The 19,474-nt window shown below is 34.8% G+C and overlaps 1 protein-coding gene across 3 annotated transcripts in view; it reads right to left on the reverse strand.

Moving 5' to 3' along the window:
• Nucleotides 1-19,474, reverse strand: part of LOC136040855 (axoneme-associated protein mst101(2)-like) — a 124,085-nt gene continuing 104,611 nt past the window's right edge. For all 3 annotated transcript variants that reach the window (XM_065725232.1, XM_065725229.1, XM_065725231.1), the window contains 5 exons: nucleotides 14,862-15,049; nucleotides 11,048-11,252; nucleotides 7,655-7,739; nucleotides 5,159-5,305; nucleotides 1-945 (listed from right to left, as the gene is read on the reverse strand). In XM_065725232.1, the coding sequence (XP_065581304.1) occupies nucleotides 740-945; nucleotides 5,159-5,305; nucleotides 7,655-7,739; nucleotides 11,048-11,252; nucleotides 14,862-15,049 (831 nt within the window). In that variant the 3' untranslated portion in view covers nucleotides 1-739. The remainder of the gene's footprint in view (nucleotides 946-5,158; nucleotides 5,306-7,654; nucleotides 7,740-11,047; nucleotides 11,253-14,861; nucleotides 15,050-19,474) is intronic.

Consider the following 19,474-nt stretch of genomic DNA (forward strand, 5'->3'; position numbering starts at 1 on the left):
TTTGACCACTTTTATCAATTTATTGAATAGATGTACATACACTAGTCTTTACAAAAGGGATAAGCGAAAATTTAATAGCAAAGGTTCCAGAGGTTTCCTTCTACGAGACTAAAGAGCAAACACATGAAATATACTAAAGTGCAAGGGTTTCGAATATAATACTAAAAGCTCAGCTAAAAGCTGCGTGTGGGGTTTCTTGGTAGGTATACCTTTGAAATTGATTGAGATTGATTAATTTAATATTGGAAATAATTGTTTATTGTTTTTTTTGCTTCGGGATCATGATATTATGTTGATTGATTGTGTAAGAATTATTTATGTAATTTTTTTTTCTCGGTACACGGTTTCACCTTTCTGCTCATTTTAGATTAGCTCATTGATTTTTTTTCTCTTCTATTTTTTGTTCTTTTTTGTTAGTAACACACCCTCGCAAACAACGCTTTTGGTGTGCTACCGATTGATTTTGTCTGTGTTATTTCCTTTGGCTAATAAATTAATACTACTACTACTACTACTACTCATGCCATACAATGCATGAACCCAAATGCAATAATAGTATTATTAGTATTAAATAAAAGTGACAAACGCGTCTATGAACATACCATATTAAAATAAAATTATCAGAACACGACCTACTGAAATATAAAACTTTTGTTCCAACAATAGATCTAATTAAATGAAGAATGGAACCTTGGCACACACCAAACATGTGAACCATAAATTCTAACAATTAGCTGATTCATCTTCTTGAAGCGTTCAGGCTTATGTTTCCCGGTGGCGTATCCCAAATTGCACTTGATGTTCTTTTATGAAAACGTTTCTTGGCAACAGGAAATATTTTCGATAAATCAGGTGGCAGGATTAGCAACTCCTCTGGTGGAAACACTGATTTTAGATCAGGTGCTGAAAGGGACTGTTTCAAAAGTTGCTCCTTTAATTTTCGACCTGAAAAATTTTTTACGTTTATATAGCTCATAAGAACAACCTAACATTTTGCACCATTAACTGTAGTAATCTCAAATTGTATACAGAAGTTACTCATAAATAGCGTCTAGTCTTCTACATCTTTCAGACCAAATGACTGCTGCGTCAAAAAGAATATTCCCTCCCCCTAGATTTTGAATAATATATTTTGTCTGTATTCTCATATAAAATGCCCTTTCTTGGGGTTCTTAATAGAAAAAGAAGAAAAAAGTCCCACTCCCAGACTTTGAAAAATGCATTCACCCCCCCCCCCCCCCCATTCTCGTGACTTAATGCCACTGCAGTATAAAGTAAAATACCCTAATAAGGTTAGCACAAAGAAATTACCCTGAAATATAAATAAAATGACCCACAATACCCTTTCTCAGTTTTCGTTATTTTTTTTTTGTATATCTTCACTGCTTTAAATTCATATTTTATTTTTTATACTTATTTTATTTTCTTCAGTTGTCATTTTAATTATTTTACTAAACAAGTACAGCTTTTTAAAGACTATCTTAGCTCTATGACTATCTAACTTAGTTCGACTGGCCCTAGGAATGACGCATGGACGGATAATATATAGACATATCTATTAACAAATGAACTAACATCCTTTTTATACAATCCTGATAAGGAGGTTTGATGCCAGAATTCCCTCTCACTCAATCAGACTATCTGTCTTGGCTTTTTCTACAATTAGCCAAGACTTGATGCCAACAACTATTCGATTTTAATTCAAAATTCCGTTCAACTCAAAAACCTATGTTAACTCCAGCATACCCTCTAAATTTCTGAATCGAAGGAACTTGAGCCCTTTCTCCCTTCTTTTAAGAAACAATATCCTTCAAATTTAAATACAAGAAAGTGGATACCAATTCTTCCTATAGTAAAAGGAGAACAGGAAGAAAGAGGACTCTGTCAACTATTTACCCATTTGATTTTCTTGTAATTCATTTGTTTATGACAAAATCTCCCTCTAAACAATTTACACATAAGTGCCAAACCTTGAAGGATTATGGTACTGTACACATTATAAGTATATATATACGAACAGTAGCGAAAAGTTGCTTCAGCTATGACACACATCATAGCACGCTGACTGGGAAGTTCCCAGTACATCAGAGCAATAGTTTCCCATAAGCCCGCCATAATACGCTAAACATTTGTCATATCGCGTACACGAAGAGGCGGGGTCATGAAGAGGGGTCTAGATTGATGTGTATCAAAAATTCATTAATGGAGAGTATAGGACTTTTTGCAACTGTTCATATATTGAAGGATGGACATTGTGAAAATTGCTCAATTTTGATTACACTGATTTTTGTTTTGGATTTGAGTGCATCTGTGGATGCTCAAGTGGGTTGGATTACACCTATTCACCAAGACTTGTCCATAAATTGGACATTTGCTTGAAGGTATTTACTGATTTAACTAGCCTATCTTTCTGGCGTTGGCATCATTAGATTGTTACTAATGGTATTACTAATGTAAGTTCTACAGTTATTGAACATCGTATGGGGTTGAAATACAAAACATGGACTGAAACTGAAAATGGAGTTGCGATTGGTTACCAGATATATATAGAACTTTCTCCAAAGCTACTCTTTCTCCAACTTTCTCCAAAGATACCGATAAGAAAAATATAGAAGGAAACAAAATTTTGAAACATGGAAAATTCTTTAGCAAAGAAGCTTTAAATGACACTATTAATACCTGCAAAAGTGAATTCAACATTGACCTACTTGATGACCGTAGGGGGCAGCCACCCATCAGCCTAATGTATGAGAGATATGTATGATTTACTACCTATCTTTCTGGCATTGGCATCATTAGATTGTTACTAATGATATTACTAATGTTAGTTCTACAACCACTGAACATCGCATGGGGTTGAAATATAAAACATGGACTGAAACTGAAAATGGAGGTACGATTGGTTACCAGATATACATGGAACTTTCTCCAAAGATACCCTTCCTCCAATTTTCTCCAAGGATACCAGAAAGATACCAGAAATCTATTGCTACCAGCTAATTGCCAGGCCTTAATTTTTTTTAAGTGAGTTATTACATACAGCCTACCAAGAGCACTAGGGGTCACCCGTCTGACGGTCTTTTGATCGTTCTTAGGAATAGGTTTCGGAGTACTTTACCTGAGCTTTCGGGATTTTTTTTTGGCTGTTGATTTGGGGAAGTTTGTTATTATTTGGGTTTATTTACCAATAAATTACCACAATATTCACTCAGATCAGATATTTGCGGCAGCATGTGTTTCATTATCTAAGTTATTAGCAAAAATCAGGACCAGTCATAAATTGATTTTAGTTTTGGTTGACTTTAACACTGACACGCGCGCGGGGGGCTTGGGGGGGCGCGAAGTGCCCCCACCAACTAGGTGTTGGTGTTGTTGGCCCTATATTTTATAAGCTACTAGCTGTTGGCCCCACACCAACAGCTAGTAGTTTATAAAATGGAAGGTGTTCATAAGCATTTCCTTCGTAAGAACAGTAAAATTCCTAACTTTTCAAAGGTAACGTTAATTAACTAGGTCCGTCAATCGTCGTGGCTTCCTAACAAATATATTTTATAATGTGTTGAATTGTTAGTATTTCTTACTATTTTTATGATTCTGTTTGTCTTATTTTCTTTGTTCATTTCTCGTATTTTTATAATTCTGTATTTTTCCAGTCTGTGTGTTTTGTGCATCTTTCAGAATTTTATAATTCTGGTTATAAAAGGTTGAAATAAATTATTATTATTATTATATATACTTATGCTGTGGCACTCTAAGACCCAGTGATGAATGTACAGTCACCAGAGTGGCCCCTGCAAATAATCAGATTTCTCCATCTCAGAGCATGCTAGGAGGCTAGGACATTGTCTAATTGAGACATGCTCGCAATTGCACTCTTTTTAGAAATAATTTAAACTAGGAAAATCATTATCTAAAGTGTGTGAGACTTGATGTTTCAAGTCTGATGGAGCAAGAATTTGACCACAGACAGCACATGGAGTAAAGTGAGCTACATCGCTAACTCTCTTATGAACTTCCTACAGTTCTTGTTGTCGTGAAACATCAGGAAGAAGAACAAGAATTCAAAGCTAGATGCGCCAAACAAAACTTGAATATGCATTTTTAAGGCAAAATTTGTTTATAAATTTCAGAGTTTTTTTGCTCAAAACGGATGCCTCCAACAGATTTTCGCTTTTACGGCAGCACCAAATTATGCATTTCATATGGCAACACTGCATAAGACTGGGAAAATTTATTAATAACAACTCACTAATAGGCTAGCAAAACTTAGCCAAACCCTGTGAGGCAATTCCAAAATCTATCAAAGTAGAGCCTTGAAAAAGTAAGGAAAAGTCTTTGGTTTTGGAGAGCCATGATCTCAATAAAGCTATTCTACTTCGCAAAAGGCATAACTAACAAAGTTGAAAAAATACACAAAGTATATGGGAGACACTGACTAAGCTCAAAGAGTTAATATAAATTAATGGTAGGACCCAAACAACTAAAGGAATGATTATAAAATGACTTGGAGCAATTAATGAAACTAAAAGACTTAATATAAAATGAATGGTAGGGACCAACAAAACTAAAATAATTAACATAAAAAAAATACAAAATGAATAGGAGGAATAACAAAACTGAAACAATTATTATAATCTGAATGAAAGGAACTAAGGAAACTAGGAGAATTAATATAAAATTAATGGTAGGGACTAACAAAACTAAAATAATTAATATAGTAAAATGAATGGGAGGGAACTAAAAAAAAAAAATAAAAAGAATTACCAAAAAGTGTATGGAAAAACAGACTAAACTAAAAGAGTTAATACAAAATAATCGGGAGGAACGAATAAAGATAAAATAGTCAATGTAAAGTGAATGAGAGAAACTAAAAGAATTAATACAAAATGAATGGGACAAACAAACGAGGCTAAAAGTATTAATATAAAATGAACGGGAGGAATAAACAAAACTAAAACAATTAATACAACATGGATGGGAGGAACTAACGAAACTAAATGACGTCATACAGATGAATGGGAGGAACTAAGGAAATTAAAATAATTAAAATAGAAGGAATGGGAGGTTCTAAAGAAACTAAAAGAATTGATATAAGATAAATTGGTGGAAATAACGAAACTAGACTAATTGATGTAAAACAAAAAAAGAATCGTGTAACCTTTAGCCCACTCAGGAACAGTCTTCTTAGGCCTCGTATCATCATCAGTCTCATCTCCAGAGTCTAAGTCATCAATTCCATAGTTGTCTGGGTTGGATTGAAATCCTACCTTCTTCTTAGGTGTGAGTGAATCTGATAGTGGACTATCTGTAATACAAAAGAGGAAAAAAATAAATAAAATATACTATTTTTCAACTTTTGACTTTTTTTCGTTCGAAATTTATTAAAACTCATTTGAAGTTTCACTCCTTTCATGGCATAGCGCAAAGAAAAACTTTAAATAATAACTTTTTTAACGCAATTTTACTGGACAGAGAAGCAAAATTTTTCAACTTAGAATCAAATGAGACTCTAATATTAACTATGTAAAGATCGGGCATTCAATTAGCGGAAATTGGCATCTATCTCAATTCAGCTTGTTGAGTGGATGGATTTATCTATAAGGTGCTTAAATAATATGTTGTTGTTTTCAAGCACAAAATTATTGACGAGATTTATGTTGTGGAACCGAAACAGACTAGAGCCGAATTTTTAACAATACAAAATCCACCTGCTTTTTAATCAAGCTATTGAAGCGAAAATCGGCACCCGCTACAACTCAGTTTGTAATTTAAATTTATCACCTCGAGGAGAACTTAAATGAGCTTTTTTTAGTTTTAAATATAATTTTTCTGGAGAGAAAAACGAGATATTTCAACTTGGAATCGAAAGGAAATAGAACCGCAAATTCGACAACACAGAAACTCCTTTTTTAATCAAGCTACCGAAGCAATAATCGGATTTCACAAGATTTCACAAAAGTCACAATTCACCTTGTAGGCTTCACCACCCAATCTACCTGCTCCTTCGTCTGGCCCTAGACGGACGGTCGAAAAGGACGGTCTTTGGCAACATATAATTGTTCATTCGTAAAATGGGTTCTAGCCATCTTCAACATTTCTTTCATTCCAGCCATAGAAAATGGGATCAAACCCCTTTTTCATTCAGCTTGTTGTTTGACATACTGTCATTCAAATGGGTAACTAAATAATTACTCTGAAAAACATGTAACAAATCTTCTTCCATCTTCCGAAGCGCACATATTTGAGTACCATACTTGACTAGATACTACAAAACATTAAGGCAGGACGGGCTCTCAAGGAATCTTCCTCCACCTTCCATGTTAAACATTTGGAGTTTGCCTGACGTTCCTGAATTAGTGATTTCGGCGGTTTTTATTTTAACAGATCTAAAAAAATCTGGTGAATGTTTGATCTGATCAAATCTTAAAGCCGACAATTTTTTTTTTTTATAATTCCAAAATAATTATAAAACCTGTTTCGGCTTTGCATTCTAGATTGCTACACTTGACACTGTTGTTGTTGGGTATAAAAAATAGAGCAAAAAATATTCTATTCAACAATCAGATACTTATTTCTATAATATATACTTGCTGGCTGCAGTCCCTTCAAATACTTTACATATTTGTCTTCCGAAGTAAAAAATTCCCCTCAAAAGACTAGATGCAGCTGTAATCGGAGCGCGTGAGAATGCATGAATTAGACCAAGGGACTAACCACTTGGATTGTTCTTGTATGATTGAGTGAAGTATTAGTTAGTTGTAACCGGTTTAAACAGAGTCTGGAGAATAAGTAGCGTGTAGACATCAAACTGCCGGTTAATAAATATATATAAAAGAATTATACTGTATAAATAATTACAAGAAGAATTGGTAAGGATAACCTCTGTCTAATCGTAATTTTGAGTGAGGTACCCTTAAGTTCGCCCTCCTCATGTGTGTTCAGTTGAAGCGATAAAGCAAACTGATAACTTTGTCTTTGACCGAGTTGCCGCCTCAGAAAAAGAATTGACTAGGGAGTATAATGCTTGGACTTCCGCTAGGCCTTAACACAAATACATAACCATGATAAAACCAAACACCTGTCGAGCAAGTGAACAATCACGAATAGTTAAACTGCAATTAATGGTGGCAATAGAAACGCATATCTACAAACCGTTTTTGTCCACATTTAATATCTTGGGAAATTTTTTCAGTCTGCTATTGGATAAAAATCACCAGGATGCCGGGAAATCACTATTCACTAAACTAATCACAAAATCACCCGTTACCCTGTATATATATATATATATATATATATATATATATATATATATATATATATATATATATATATATATATATATATATATATATATATATATATATATATATATATATATATATATATATATATATGTGTGTGTGTGTGTTTATTTTACAAAAATGGAAATTTATAAAAATGCCTTGTTTTGGTGATATTTAGATATTTGGTAATACTTGATTTGGAGATACGGATTTGGGAGGTTATACAGATATTCCGTTTTTGGGCTATCTAAATATTGAAGTTCGAATTGGGGAGAATTTTCTAAAACGACTGGCAACTCTATCAATTGAATTCTAGTATTAAAAAGGGGTAGGATATGGGAAAGAAGAAGAAGAAAAAAAAAAAATCAAACCTCTATCATATGTTACATCCAAATTCTTCTTCAATGCAGAGGGAGGAAGTTTCTTCGGTTGTCCTATCTGTTGAACCGGTGTATCCTAAAAAAAAAAAAAAAATCTATTTTATCGTTTTTAAAAGTAATGTCAAGTGAACCGTAAAAAATTAGGGTATTACAGCAATGGAAGCGGAGAGAGGAGGGTGGATAGTACTGAAAAACTTATGGAGCAGCTTTAAATTAGTAAAGAGACAGATTATAAACATTGAAAATTACTGCTTCACGGTTATCATGGGCACCATCAAGCATGTCCCTGTAACAAGGAAGACGATAAACATTTCCCTTTGAGACCTAGGCCCGGGTGTGTTTGCTCTCCTTTATCCTCGAATCTGTTTACAAGCAAGCTATTCTACTTTTTCCCATCCCAGTGGAGTGGTTAGCACGCTAGAGTCCAAATCCTTTTTCCGTGAGGACAAGGGTTCGAGTCCTGGTGTCGCTGGTTATCTGATTTGAGACAAAAAAAAAAAAAAAAAAAAAAAAAAAAAAAAAACAAAAAAAAAAAAAAAAACAGTAAGCTCAGCCAGTGTACATGAAGAAATCTTTAACAGGAAGGGTGTGCGACAGCAAAGGTTGGCTGACAACGTCCCTTCCCCCCATTGCACTTCCTGGCAGAAGAGCCATGAAGCGAATATTAGCACCGCCGGTAGGACTGTAAAGTCCAATACCGTATTCCTTACCATTCTATTTTGATGACGAAAATGATATAACAATTAATGAGTGTGAAGGGCTTTAATTTATTACCATTACACCTATTCATGTGAAAATATCCCCCCCTTGAAAAAGTTTCCGAGCTATGTTCTCGATACTGAAATTGTTACAGTCATTTTACAGCTAGACTTAATCAACTTGGCCTCTGATAAGCTCAAATATACTATTACTCTATAATATAAGACGGTTAGTAGTCCTGAGAAGTCTTAAGTCGTAAGATGGTTCGAAAGCATAATTAATCGAATCAGCTTCTGAACACCTCGAACATATTATTATCCCAAAATATAAGATGGCTAGTAATGTTAACAAGTCTTAAGTTTTAAGACAGTGGGGAAGTAGACCTAATCAACTTAGCTTCTGAACAGTTTGAACATATCATTGTTCTACAATGTAAGTCAGTTAGTATTCTTAAGAAGTCTTAAGCTGTACAATAGTTGGAAAGTAGACCTAATCAACTTAGCTTCTGAACAGTTTGAACATATCATTGTTCTACAATGTAAGTCAGTTAGTATTCTTAAGAAGTCTTAAGCTGTACAATAGTTGGAAAGTAGGCTTAATCGACTCAGCTCCTGAACAGCTGAAATATACATATTCAAATATATATACGGGTATTTAAAAACCAGTGGCCATATACACAAAAAAAAGAAAAAGAAAAAGAAGGGCGGAGAAAAAAAGATATTAAATACGTACAAATTGAACAAATCAAGACAGGAGCACTCGACAAATTGTTTATAAAACCATCAACCAAAATAATTAGTTCCCTAGAAGAGGTCTCCAAAATACCTGGGGAATAGTGGTGCATCCCCCCCTCCAAAGAAAACTATTCCTTAAATTCTCCAAACTTTGCCAGTTGCTCATAAAATGTTCATCTCCATGCTCCCCACAAAGGGGACAGACACTCTTACCTCCCGGGCTATCAGCGTCATAATAATTCCACGGTCCCCTGCGCAATTGGACACAATTTAATCCCACCTGTAACCAACATTTCTCCACGGTAGGCTAAGAGTCAAGTTAAACTCTTCTCCATACTCTACTTTAATCTGCTTACAAAAATTTAGATTAACTGAATTCTCAACATCAGCAAGTCATATCTGGATTACCTGGTCCCTAAGCCGCAAATCCAGCAATTTAAGGAAATACTCAGGTTTACCATCGAGAACATGACCATCATTGCCCACGAGAAACCAGCATGCCCAGGAGAAACCAGCTTTATCTAGCAGGGCTTTAACTTATTTTGGCCATGTTACCTTTCTAGGTGATTTCAGCATCTCGTTATAAGCCACCTTCGCTAGACGGCTAATTGGCAAATGTAATACCTGTAACCAAAACTTGATCATCTGTATAATCCTCTTATGACGCAAATTCGGGAAACGCTGATCACTTCTAAGAACCAAACTACTAAAATTATAATTTAAGCCATCTACATTTTTAAAATACATATCCTGCATAGACCCCAGTTGTCTCACTATCCCCTCACAACTCAAGGCCATAGTGGGCAAATGGTACGACCTTAGTCATGAAGAAGTGCTTATGCATCTTCATATTTTTAAGTCTCATTATGTGTTTTTGCCGGAGTCGAGAGCATGCAGCTGCCTTTCCACGAGAAATCATCAACTTAATATGTTCGGTCCAGTTCCCATTTGCTGCGAGAACGTATCCCAAGAACTTATTCCTGAGAATACCTTTATTGACTCACCTTTATGACAAATAGTGAATGACAAATCACGCTGTTCCTTGGGCTTACCGCTAAGAAAGATGACAATCTTGGTCTTGGATGCGTTTAGCTTCAATTTCATTGTTTCTAAGTAAGCTTCAGCTAAATCCAGTAGAGTTTGACTTAGCCATCAGCTGACTTAGCGACCAAAGCCGTGTCATCAGCGAGCAGTAAACAAGAAAATATAGCATTCGAAAGTGAGATGACCGAGGCCCATCTCTGTTCAAAGTACTCTGCCAAATCGTTAATGTAAAAACCGAAGAGCTGTTAATCTCATACATGCTAATTAACATTTTGATAAATGGCCAAAATAGCCTTATCTTAACTTGATAACAAAACAAAAAGGGTTTACTAATGCTATCAGATGCTTTCTCAATGTCGAGGAAAGCGTCAGAGCTTACCCTTTCCCTTGCAATATTTTCCAATGAGAGCTTGAAGTATAAAACCTGTTCAGTTGTTCAGTACCCCTTGAGTCTCACTTATAATATTTCCATATCTAGCCAACACCCGAATCTAGCATCCAAAGGCTTTTCCATAAAAATTACTAATAATTGGCACCAGGATTATTGTGCGATAGTTACTATGCACAATGGTTAGTAGTACCAACTTCTGAACAGCTAAGATGTATTGTTATTCCACAATGTAAGACGGTTAGTAGTCTTAACAAGTCTTAATTCCTAAGATGGTTAGAAAGAAGACTCAATCCACTCAACTTCTGGACAACCAAAATATTCTATTATTCTGCAATCGATAATGGTTAGTAATCTCAAGAATTTGAAAGTCGTAAGATGGTTATAAAACATACTCAATCGACTTCAACTTCTAAAGAGCTCAACAAGGTTAATGTAACCTTATGTAACCCAGCTACAGTAAATGTAACCCAGGGTTAATGTTATCAAGGTTAATGTGTGAAGGTTAAGGTTACGTACCTTAGTTTTCTGTGATTTCATTTTCTCTTCGAATTTTCTTTTTTCTTCCAGCTCTTTCTGCTTTCTAATTTCAGCATTTTTTTGTTCTAATTCGGCTGCTTTCTGTTTTGTTTGTGCCATAAATTTTTGAACTTTCTCATCCTTTCCCTCCTGCTTCATCATTTCTCGTCTAATCATAACTTCTTTCATCTTCTGTTCTCGTTTTCTGTTCGGGAACAAAAAAGGGAATTTAGCAGCGAAAAAATAATAAATAAATGAATGATAGGTGAAGAATATATTAATGACAAGGAATTACAACCAATTAAAATGTATAACAAGAAGAATTTGGAAGTAGATCTGAAGAAAATATGCAATATATTTAATATATAGAATATGCAATATATGCAATAATATGTCATATCTAATAAGTAATATAATATAATATAACATATATAATATATATATGTATATATATTATAATGTAATATAATAATATGTAATATATATGGGAGTGAAATTAGTTTTTGCACGCGGATCGAGGGAGAATTGGAGAAGAGAAGCTATGGTAGGAAAAAAGCTTGAGACAAACATTTCAGTTTTATTTTTTGTGATTGTATTTGCCTAATGAACTCCACTTTTGTACTATTAGTCAATTTTTCTTCATTGATTTCCTCTTATGTTATTTCGAAAACTGTCACGAAATTCAAGCAACATCGCCTTTGTCAAATTTGTCATATAAGGCCTTAAAAGCAAATTTCTATTTTTTCAAAATTATAACTACACTCCCGTGAGAAATATCAAACAGCTCGTGGTAACAAACTGTAAGTAAGGAGCGACCCGGCTAAATAGTAACCGAAACTCTAAAATACAAAATTTTGATGCCAAAAACTATATCAAAACGATCGAAGATTTATGTTGATTTCAAATATATAAGTTTCATTAAGTTTAATTTTACCCATCAAAGGTTACGAGCCTGAGAAAATTTGCCTGATTTTTGAAAAAAGGAAGAAAAAACCCCTAAAAGTCATAGTACCTAAATAAAAATCACACCATCAGATTCAGCGTATCAGAGAACCCTACTGTAGAAGTTTCAAGCGCCTATCTGAAAAAATGTGGATTTTTGTAGATTTTGCCAGAAGAACTATTGCGGATGTATGTTTATTTGTTGTTTTTTTTTTTTAGAGGTGATCGTATCGACCAAGTGGCCCTAGAATATTGTAAGAGGGTTCATCAGAATGGAAGCAAAATTTCGAGTGCCCTTTTTAAATGACCAAAAAAATTGGACGGCAACTAGGCCCCCTCCCACGATCCCATTTTTCCCAAAATATTCTAATAAAATTTTCAGATAGCCATTTTGTTCAGCATAGATGAAAGGCCAAATAACTATGCCTTTGGGTATATCATGAACCTTCCGCAGGCCCTCGGGAGATGTCTTTAAACTGCGAAAATGTGTCCCTTGTTTAAGTACAGTATTTCTTATTGATAAGTATGCATACATTTACAGAGGAGTGGGAGGGGAGCATCTGCAGGTGGAATTTTCCATGGGGAGGGAAGTTTATTGGGGGTGAACTTTTCAGGGTAAATTTTAAACATGGGGAATTTGTCTTAATTCCTATACGAAATTCTTCTTGTCTTGCTTTCTTATTGTCGACTAAATTTTACGCGTGGAAATGTTAAGGGCAATTGTCCAGAGTCGATTTTCACCAGGATTTAATTGTCTAGAGAATAAATCCTTGGGAAGGAGGAATTTTTTCGTGGAGGAGTAGCCAGACTTCCTGGAATTATTTGAAATAATTTGTTGAGATTCACAATTTTTTTAAATTGGTTTTTCTGGAATGGTAATACTAATTGTTAAGTTCAATGGGATTTTTTCAGAAGGGATAGCAAAGGAGCAGTAGATGGCGTCAAATATAAACATTATTAACTCACTACTACTCCTTCGAGAATTAATGAAGGTCATAGCTTATCTTCTCTTCATTCTCATACCTCTCATTACTGCCGTAAATCGGTGTCTGCTTTGTCAAAATAGTGACGATTTGTCATCCATCTTGGGGCAAACGAAAAACGGATCCTCCCCCAATAGGATGGAAAAAAATCGCTAGAAAGGATTAATAGGAAGCAAGACCGTATCCAAGAGGGTATGGAGTTTGAACCCTCTCCCTTCCCCAAATGTTTTTCCGACTCGTAAAAAGGTAACAAAACGAATATAAACAAATTTTTGATGTTTTTTTTATGCAATGATCTTGTAAAAGTAAATAGAAGCATTTGTTTCGATTTATTTTTCTATGACTTTTGTCAATTTTTACAGTCTTGGGCGATTCTTATGTTTCTAGCTAGGACAATTCCTCCCTTTATTCAGGAGACAGACAGAAAAATCAATTTATATATGTCAAAGATCTCAATTTCTAAATTGGACACTTCAGATTTTCTTCCAATTTCTTTTTTATATCCATTTTATTTTTTGAATTCTTTCTTTTCTTTTACCTTCAATTCCTCCTCTTTCGATATCTGTGATTTATACAAACGATTGTTACATGATTGTTACGACTGTCTTCTCGTGATTTTGATATAAACTTTCGTAATTTAACGTGCTACAAGACCAGACGTTCTCCTGCCTAGCCTAGCATCTGAAATTCAAGCTTTGCGTGGAAATTTGTTAACCATAAGCTCCCCAGACTCTCAATGACTGAGGGATATTAACCCCCCTGAGTCCACGTCCCGAAGGCATTAGGATGTAAGTCCACTTGGGTATTGGTGTTTCGGCGCGCTTGATGTATCTGGAACTTGACAAATGAATTTAACTGATTGATTAATTTGATTATTAATTAATTAAATTCATTACTTATTTTAATTTAGCTCAATCCTTTTATTTTAGTATTTTTCCTTTGAAAAATTTTAGTATCTTTTTTTAGTATCTTCTGGACGTAAATCAAAATATCAGTTAAAGTTTGTTGCTTTTTTTGTATGATGCTTGGTCTTAAAATGTTATACCCATATTATTGTTATACCATAAAATGCTATATTATGGATATAAATATTATACCCATTTTTTCTATATTTCTATTGATGAAATTCTGTAAACGGGAAGGTAAAAGAAACGGGAAAGAAGAAAAAGAAAAAGAAGAAGAAATAAGGTAAACGAAAAGAAAGAAGGTATTAGAATAATTCTATCAAGTTCTAACTAGTTTTTGGTAACCGTAATAATCCTAATTATTCCAAGATAACTTTCAGTTGTAACGGGTTCAGTTGTAAACGGGTTCTGTAATCCATCATAGATTCTGAAGAAAATGGATCGTCCAGAAGCCAATACTATTCGAATCAAAATTGTATTAATTTTTTCCAGGGACTGGATACCAAAATACTTAATGGATCCTTTCTTCTGGAAAGAAGGTAAAAGAAACGGGTTCTGTAAACGGGTGGTCAAAGAAATTATTTGATGTATCTTGATGTTTGTCTAATCTATAATGATTCCTATATTTTCAAAATAATTTTAGTAACTTTAAGAATTTTAGCTTGATTTATTTAACTAATTATTCAGGGGACAGACAAATGGAGAAATCATTTTATATATAAACACTAGCTATAGAGTTCAATTTTGGAAAAAAACTAGAGGCACAACTTCAAAAACACAAAATTGGGCAAATTACATGGAAAATGTAGAAAAGAAAAAGAAATCTAGCAGTCATCCAGCAATCCATCGCTTGATCTCATTTTACAATATCAATGTCATTGTAAAATAATGCCAATGTCACTACAACATCGCTGTAAAAGAGATGCTTGATATATTACACTAAATTTGAAAAAAAAAATCAAAAACTGTAAACATACTACACACCTTTTATTTTCTTCTGCTTTTCTTCGAATTTCTTCCTCTTTTTTTCGTTTTATTTCCAATTCTTTCAGTTCTTTGGCTCTTAATTCCTCCTCTTTCTTTTTCTTTAGTTCCCCTTCAGATGGCTTTGGCGGTTGGCGGTTGGAAGGGAGGAATGATTTCACACCTGTTGCGATATTCCCATGCTTGGACTAGCAAAAGATATAAAATCAAGTTAGGAAGCTAAACCCTTTATTGGTTCGAAGGATCCAGAAATTAGAATAATTCTATCAAGTTCTTATTAGTTTTTGGTAACCGTAATAATCCTAATTATTCCAATATAACTTTCAGTTGAAACACTAGGGCAAATTTATAATTGACAAAATAATTCAGCTAGGATGAAAGTGAATTGATGCATTCGCTTTCAATAACTGAATCATCGCTCGTGGGGTAAATTACATTTGAGCCCTTATTGAGGTCCAAAAGGTAAAACAGGCCATAGTAACCAATAGTTTAAAAACATGTTTCTAAAAAAAAAACTGTCTAGTGAGGAAAAATTCCCATTTGTAACTGGTTCAGGAAAGGTAATTGTTATTTTTCTTAATTTTAATAGTAAAACATCATTTTGAAAACTAATTTGTAATTTGTTTTTTTAAAGAGCATGAAACCTTTCAAAAACTATATCTCAGAAAAATTGATGTAATTTTTGAGGGGTTTCTATCTCTTTTTAAAGATTTTTGCCAATTGCTTTTCATACTAACATTTCACTATTAAGACTAATGGAAATAACAATTATTGATCCTGAATCAGCTACAAATGCCAATTTTTCCCTCGCTAGCCAATTTTCAGAAACATATTTTTAAACTTTTGGTTACTATAGGCGGTCTTGAGCCCTTTTAGCCCTTTAAGGGCTCAAAATGTAATTTCTCCACGAAGCGATTGAATTATGAAAGAGCATGAAAGAGACGCCAAGTGATGTATTCACTTTCATCCTAGCTAAATTATGTCGTCAAATGCAAATTTACCAAAAAGTTTGTCGATGCCACAACTAAAAATTGATAACTAAATTAAAACTAAACTAAAAGCAAATACAATTTTTTTTTTATTATTGTCACATTTCAACTCGGGTGATTTAATTTTTAATTCCGTATCTTTCTGTGATCCCTTGTTTGTCAAAAATATTAAGTTAACCGAGTACTCCCTATAGAAGGAAAAAGCACTCCATGAGTCTTCTGCTTATCATTATCCCTATGGCAGATTAGATCATGATATGCTTAATTCAGGAGGGAGGCAAAACTAAGAAAAAGGCCGTCAGGTGATCTTTGCATTAGGAGGTCGACACTTTCTTTTCGGAATAAACAGAAAAGGGTGACCGTTTTTCACGGTTTTGCTTCTAGTCCGTTGTTTTTCTTTTTGCTTTTTACCGTTTTGGCCATTCTTGCTTTCCCATAATATGCTTATTTCAAGAGGGAGGCCGAACTAAGGAGAAGGTCGTCAAGTAACCTTTACATATGGGATCGCTACCGTTTCTTTTTTTTTTCGACCGTTTTCCGTTGTAGTTTTCGGAGAAAAAAAAGCAGGTGATCATTTTTTCAATACGGTCTCTGTTCCTGGTACGTTTTTCGTTTGCTTTTTTTCCGTTTTGCCGTTCATCTTTTTCTCAAACCCTTTTTTCTTCTTTTTCTGTATTTTAATTATGGATTTATTGGATTTTATTGGATTTTCAATCCATGCTATCTAGTGAATAGCTCTGTCTCTAAGCGTTCTAGAGAAAAGATTTGTACACAGTAGAAATTACCCCAAGATTGAAGGATTCTCGTCATTAAAGCAACTAAGGTAGTCCAATCGGATTTTCTGCCTTTTGGTTAGTCATGGTATGCAGATATCTCTCCGAAGAAGCTGGGTATACTGACTGTAGTAATGATGATGATAGTAACCCGAAATTAAACGATACATGTTGAGAACCAAGGACCAATACAAGGAGGCGTCTGTAGTGAAATGTGGATGTTGGGAACAGCACTGATGAAAATACGAATACTGGTTAGAATCTTGAAACTACCTTCCAAGTCCCCCGATCTTTTTGGGTCTATCTGCAAGACATATATTCTTATTCTATCCATAAAAAATACATGAATACCCGATAGACCAGCAGTGTCACCTTCATAGAGAGGTATCATGCCTGAAAAGAGGAGCAGCAAGGCTTAGTCAACCAAAATATTCATGATACTAAAGTCAGAGAGTTGGAACTTTACAACAACGAGTGGTCCGTCATTGAAGCTGTCACTGAGGTTCTTCAGCGGTTATGTTAGTTCATCAATCATGAACTACATGAATATTTCAAACATCAGTCTGAACAGTTACATGTCCTAAATCGCATTGTTTAAGGATTTTTCTCTCTTTTGTACGTCCTACCCTCGAATACGCTTGTCCTGTTTGGCATCCTGGAACCTCTAATGAATTGTCGGACAGAATAGTTCAAAGAAGGTGCCTAAGAGCTATCTTCAATGAGGTAAAGTGCCTTACATTTCCCTTCTTCGGAGAGCAAATCTAGTCAACTTTAAGGAAAGGTGAGCATAAATTTCCTTGCATGCCGTGCATAATCCTCGTACTGCTTCTCTTTTCCCTATTGATCATTTACCCCCCCCCCCCGAACTCGCCCCCACGTTTTGTCTAAAGAAAAATCCCCCTTCATGCCCCAATAAGAGTTTCCACTGAAAGATATAGAATAACGTTCATCCCACACATAGTTGAAATTTTAAATCAATAGCCCCCCCCCCTCTTCTCACTCTACTTTTATCTTAGAGTTTTATTGTTTATTTTGCAACTTCAAACTTTGTAATGCTGGCAAGAGATTTCCTTATTTTTAACTTTACAAGTTTTTATCGTTCGAGTTTTTATTGATTGCAATTTTATAACTTTGTACTGACACTGAAGTAGGAATTCCGCCTTTCTGGGCTTGTGACAGCAACTTTTTTTTAAATAAATCTTATCTTAACACCAATGGAACAGCAGTCTCGCCATGATAGAGATGAATCTGCGCGAAAAGAGCAGCAGCATGACTTAATCAACCAAAATTTTCATGACATATATATTAGAGAGGTCGAACTTTACAACAATGAGTTATCCATCTTTGAAGCTGTCACTGAGGTTCTTCACCCATTCAAACAGAACACTGTTGATCTGCCAACTGATCAAGAAATTACAGCGACTTTGTCAGACTCTAGATACTAGAGTCGGAACTCTAGTATCTATAAGCTCAACTTATGGTTGAACTTATGGTTGAAGCCATTCATAAGCTCAACTTATGGTTGAGCTTATGAATGGCTTGAAGAAAATATTAGCTATTTAGCTAAAGAGTCTTAAGTTTGATATGATACTCTTCACAAGAGCTGACTTTTTTGACCCTGTAATAAATGAAAAAATCAGCCATATAGACAGAGAGTCAACTCGTCAATCTCATATGAACACTCGGCGTTCTCCAGGGGCTACATTTAGGCCCTAGGGACCATTGATCAGTCCCTGGAATTGTGTTTTATTTGTGTGTTTAAATTCAATAAAGTCCAAGTCATCTCCTCGATTCTACAGCAAATCAGTTCCGAGCAGGGAAGAAGAGAAGAACTCGCTGGGATCTAATTGAACTCCACGTTTTTCCCTAATAACGTCACTCATAATCAGGCACAGTCTACCAAAAATGAATCACGAGAATAGCCTGATCAAAAAGAAAGCTCATTTTGTGAATTCATCGACACGACTGGGCTGTAGATGAACACTTAATGGCAAAATACGAATAATATAAGCAATTTCAGCATTGCAAACATAGCAGCAAATATTATCAGACCCTCCAAGGAGAGTTCCTGTTTTCTTGTATGAGAGGCGAAAACACAATATAAATATTAAACAGTAGCGAAATTTCCTATACTCGTGACTGGACCTTTCTTCGTGACTCTGCCTTCTTTAATATTTATGCTGTAGTAGCAATTGAAGCTACTGCTGTGAGGCAAAGGGAAACTTCCATTTCCGCGCGCTCTGATGTATCCCATTTCCGAACTAATTTTTTTTAACTGTTTGATATTTGTACTGTGGGCGAGAAGCAGAAAAAAATAATTCTGTTCTGGTAGAACTTTCGAGTGACTAATTTTATGCTAAGTAAAATTGCGTGCATGTATCTCTCCGTGTCTGTAATTTTAGCGCTCGATGAACTCGATGTAATGCTCGATGTAATTTTAGCGCACTGTTCACGAATGAACGCAATGCCACTTGAAGTTCGAAAGTTCCTAAGTGATAAAGTCTAATTTATGTGGTCTTTTTGTCTCATAAACCTAATGAAACTGCAATAAACCGGAAATATCTATTAAAACAACCGTTTTAAAGTAAACAAGAGATAAGAGCTCATATGACACTTGTGACAGGGTAAGAAGAGCAAAGAGCCAAGAGCTCATATGGTATGAGCTGTAGAAAAATTCTAAGAATCAATAGATTGCTTTGAAAGGAGAATCAGAGGCTTAATACCGGTCGGGTTTTAAAATAAGAGCTCTGAGTCACGAGGCCCTTCTAAATATCAAAATTCATTAAGATCCGATCACCCACTCGTAAATTAAAAATACCTCAATTTTCCTAATTTTTCCTCTCCCTTCAAA

Source organism: Artemia franciscana, chromosome 21, assembly GCF_032884065.1.
Source record: "Artemia franciscana chromosome 21, ASM3288406v1, whole genome shotgun sequence".
Classification (NCBI taxonomy): Eukaryota; Metazoa; Arthropoda; class Branchiopoda; order Anostraca; family Artemiidae; genus Artemia; species Artemia franciscana.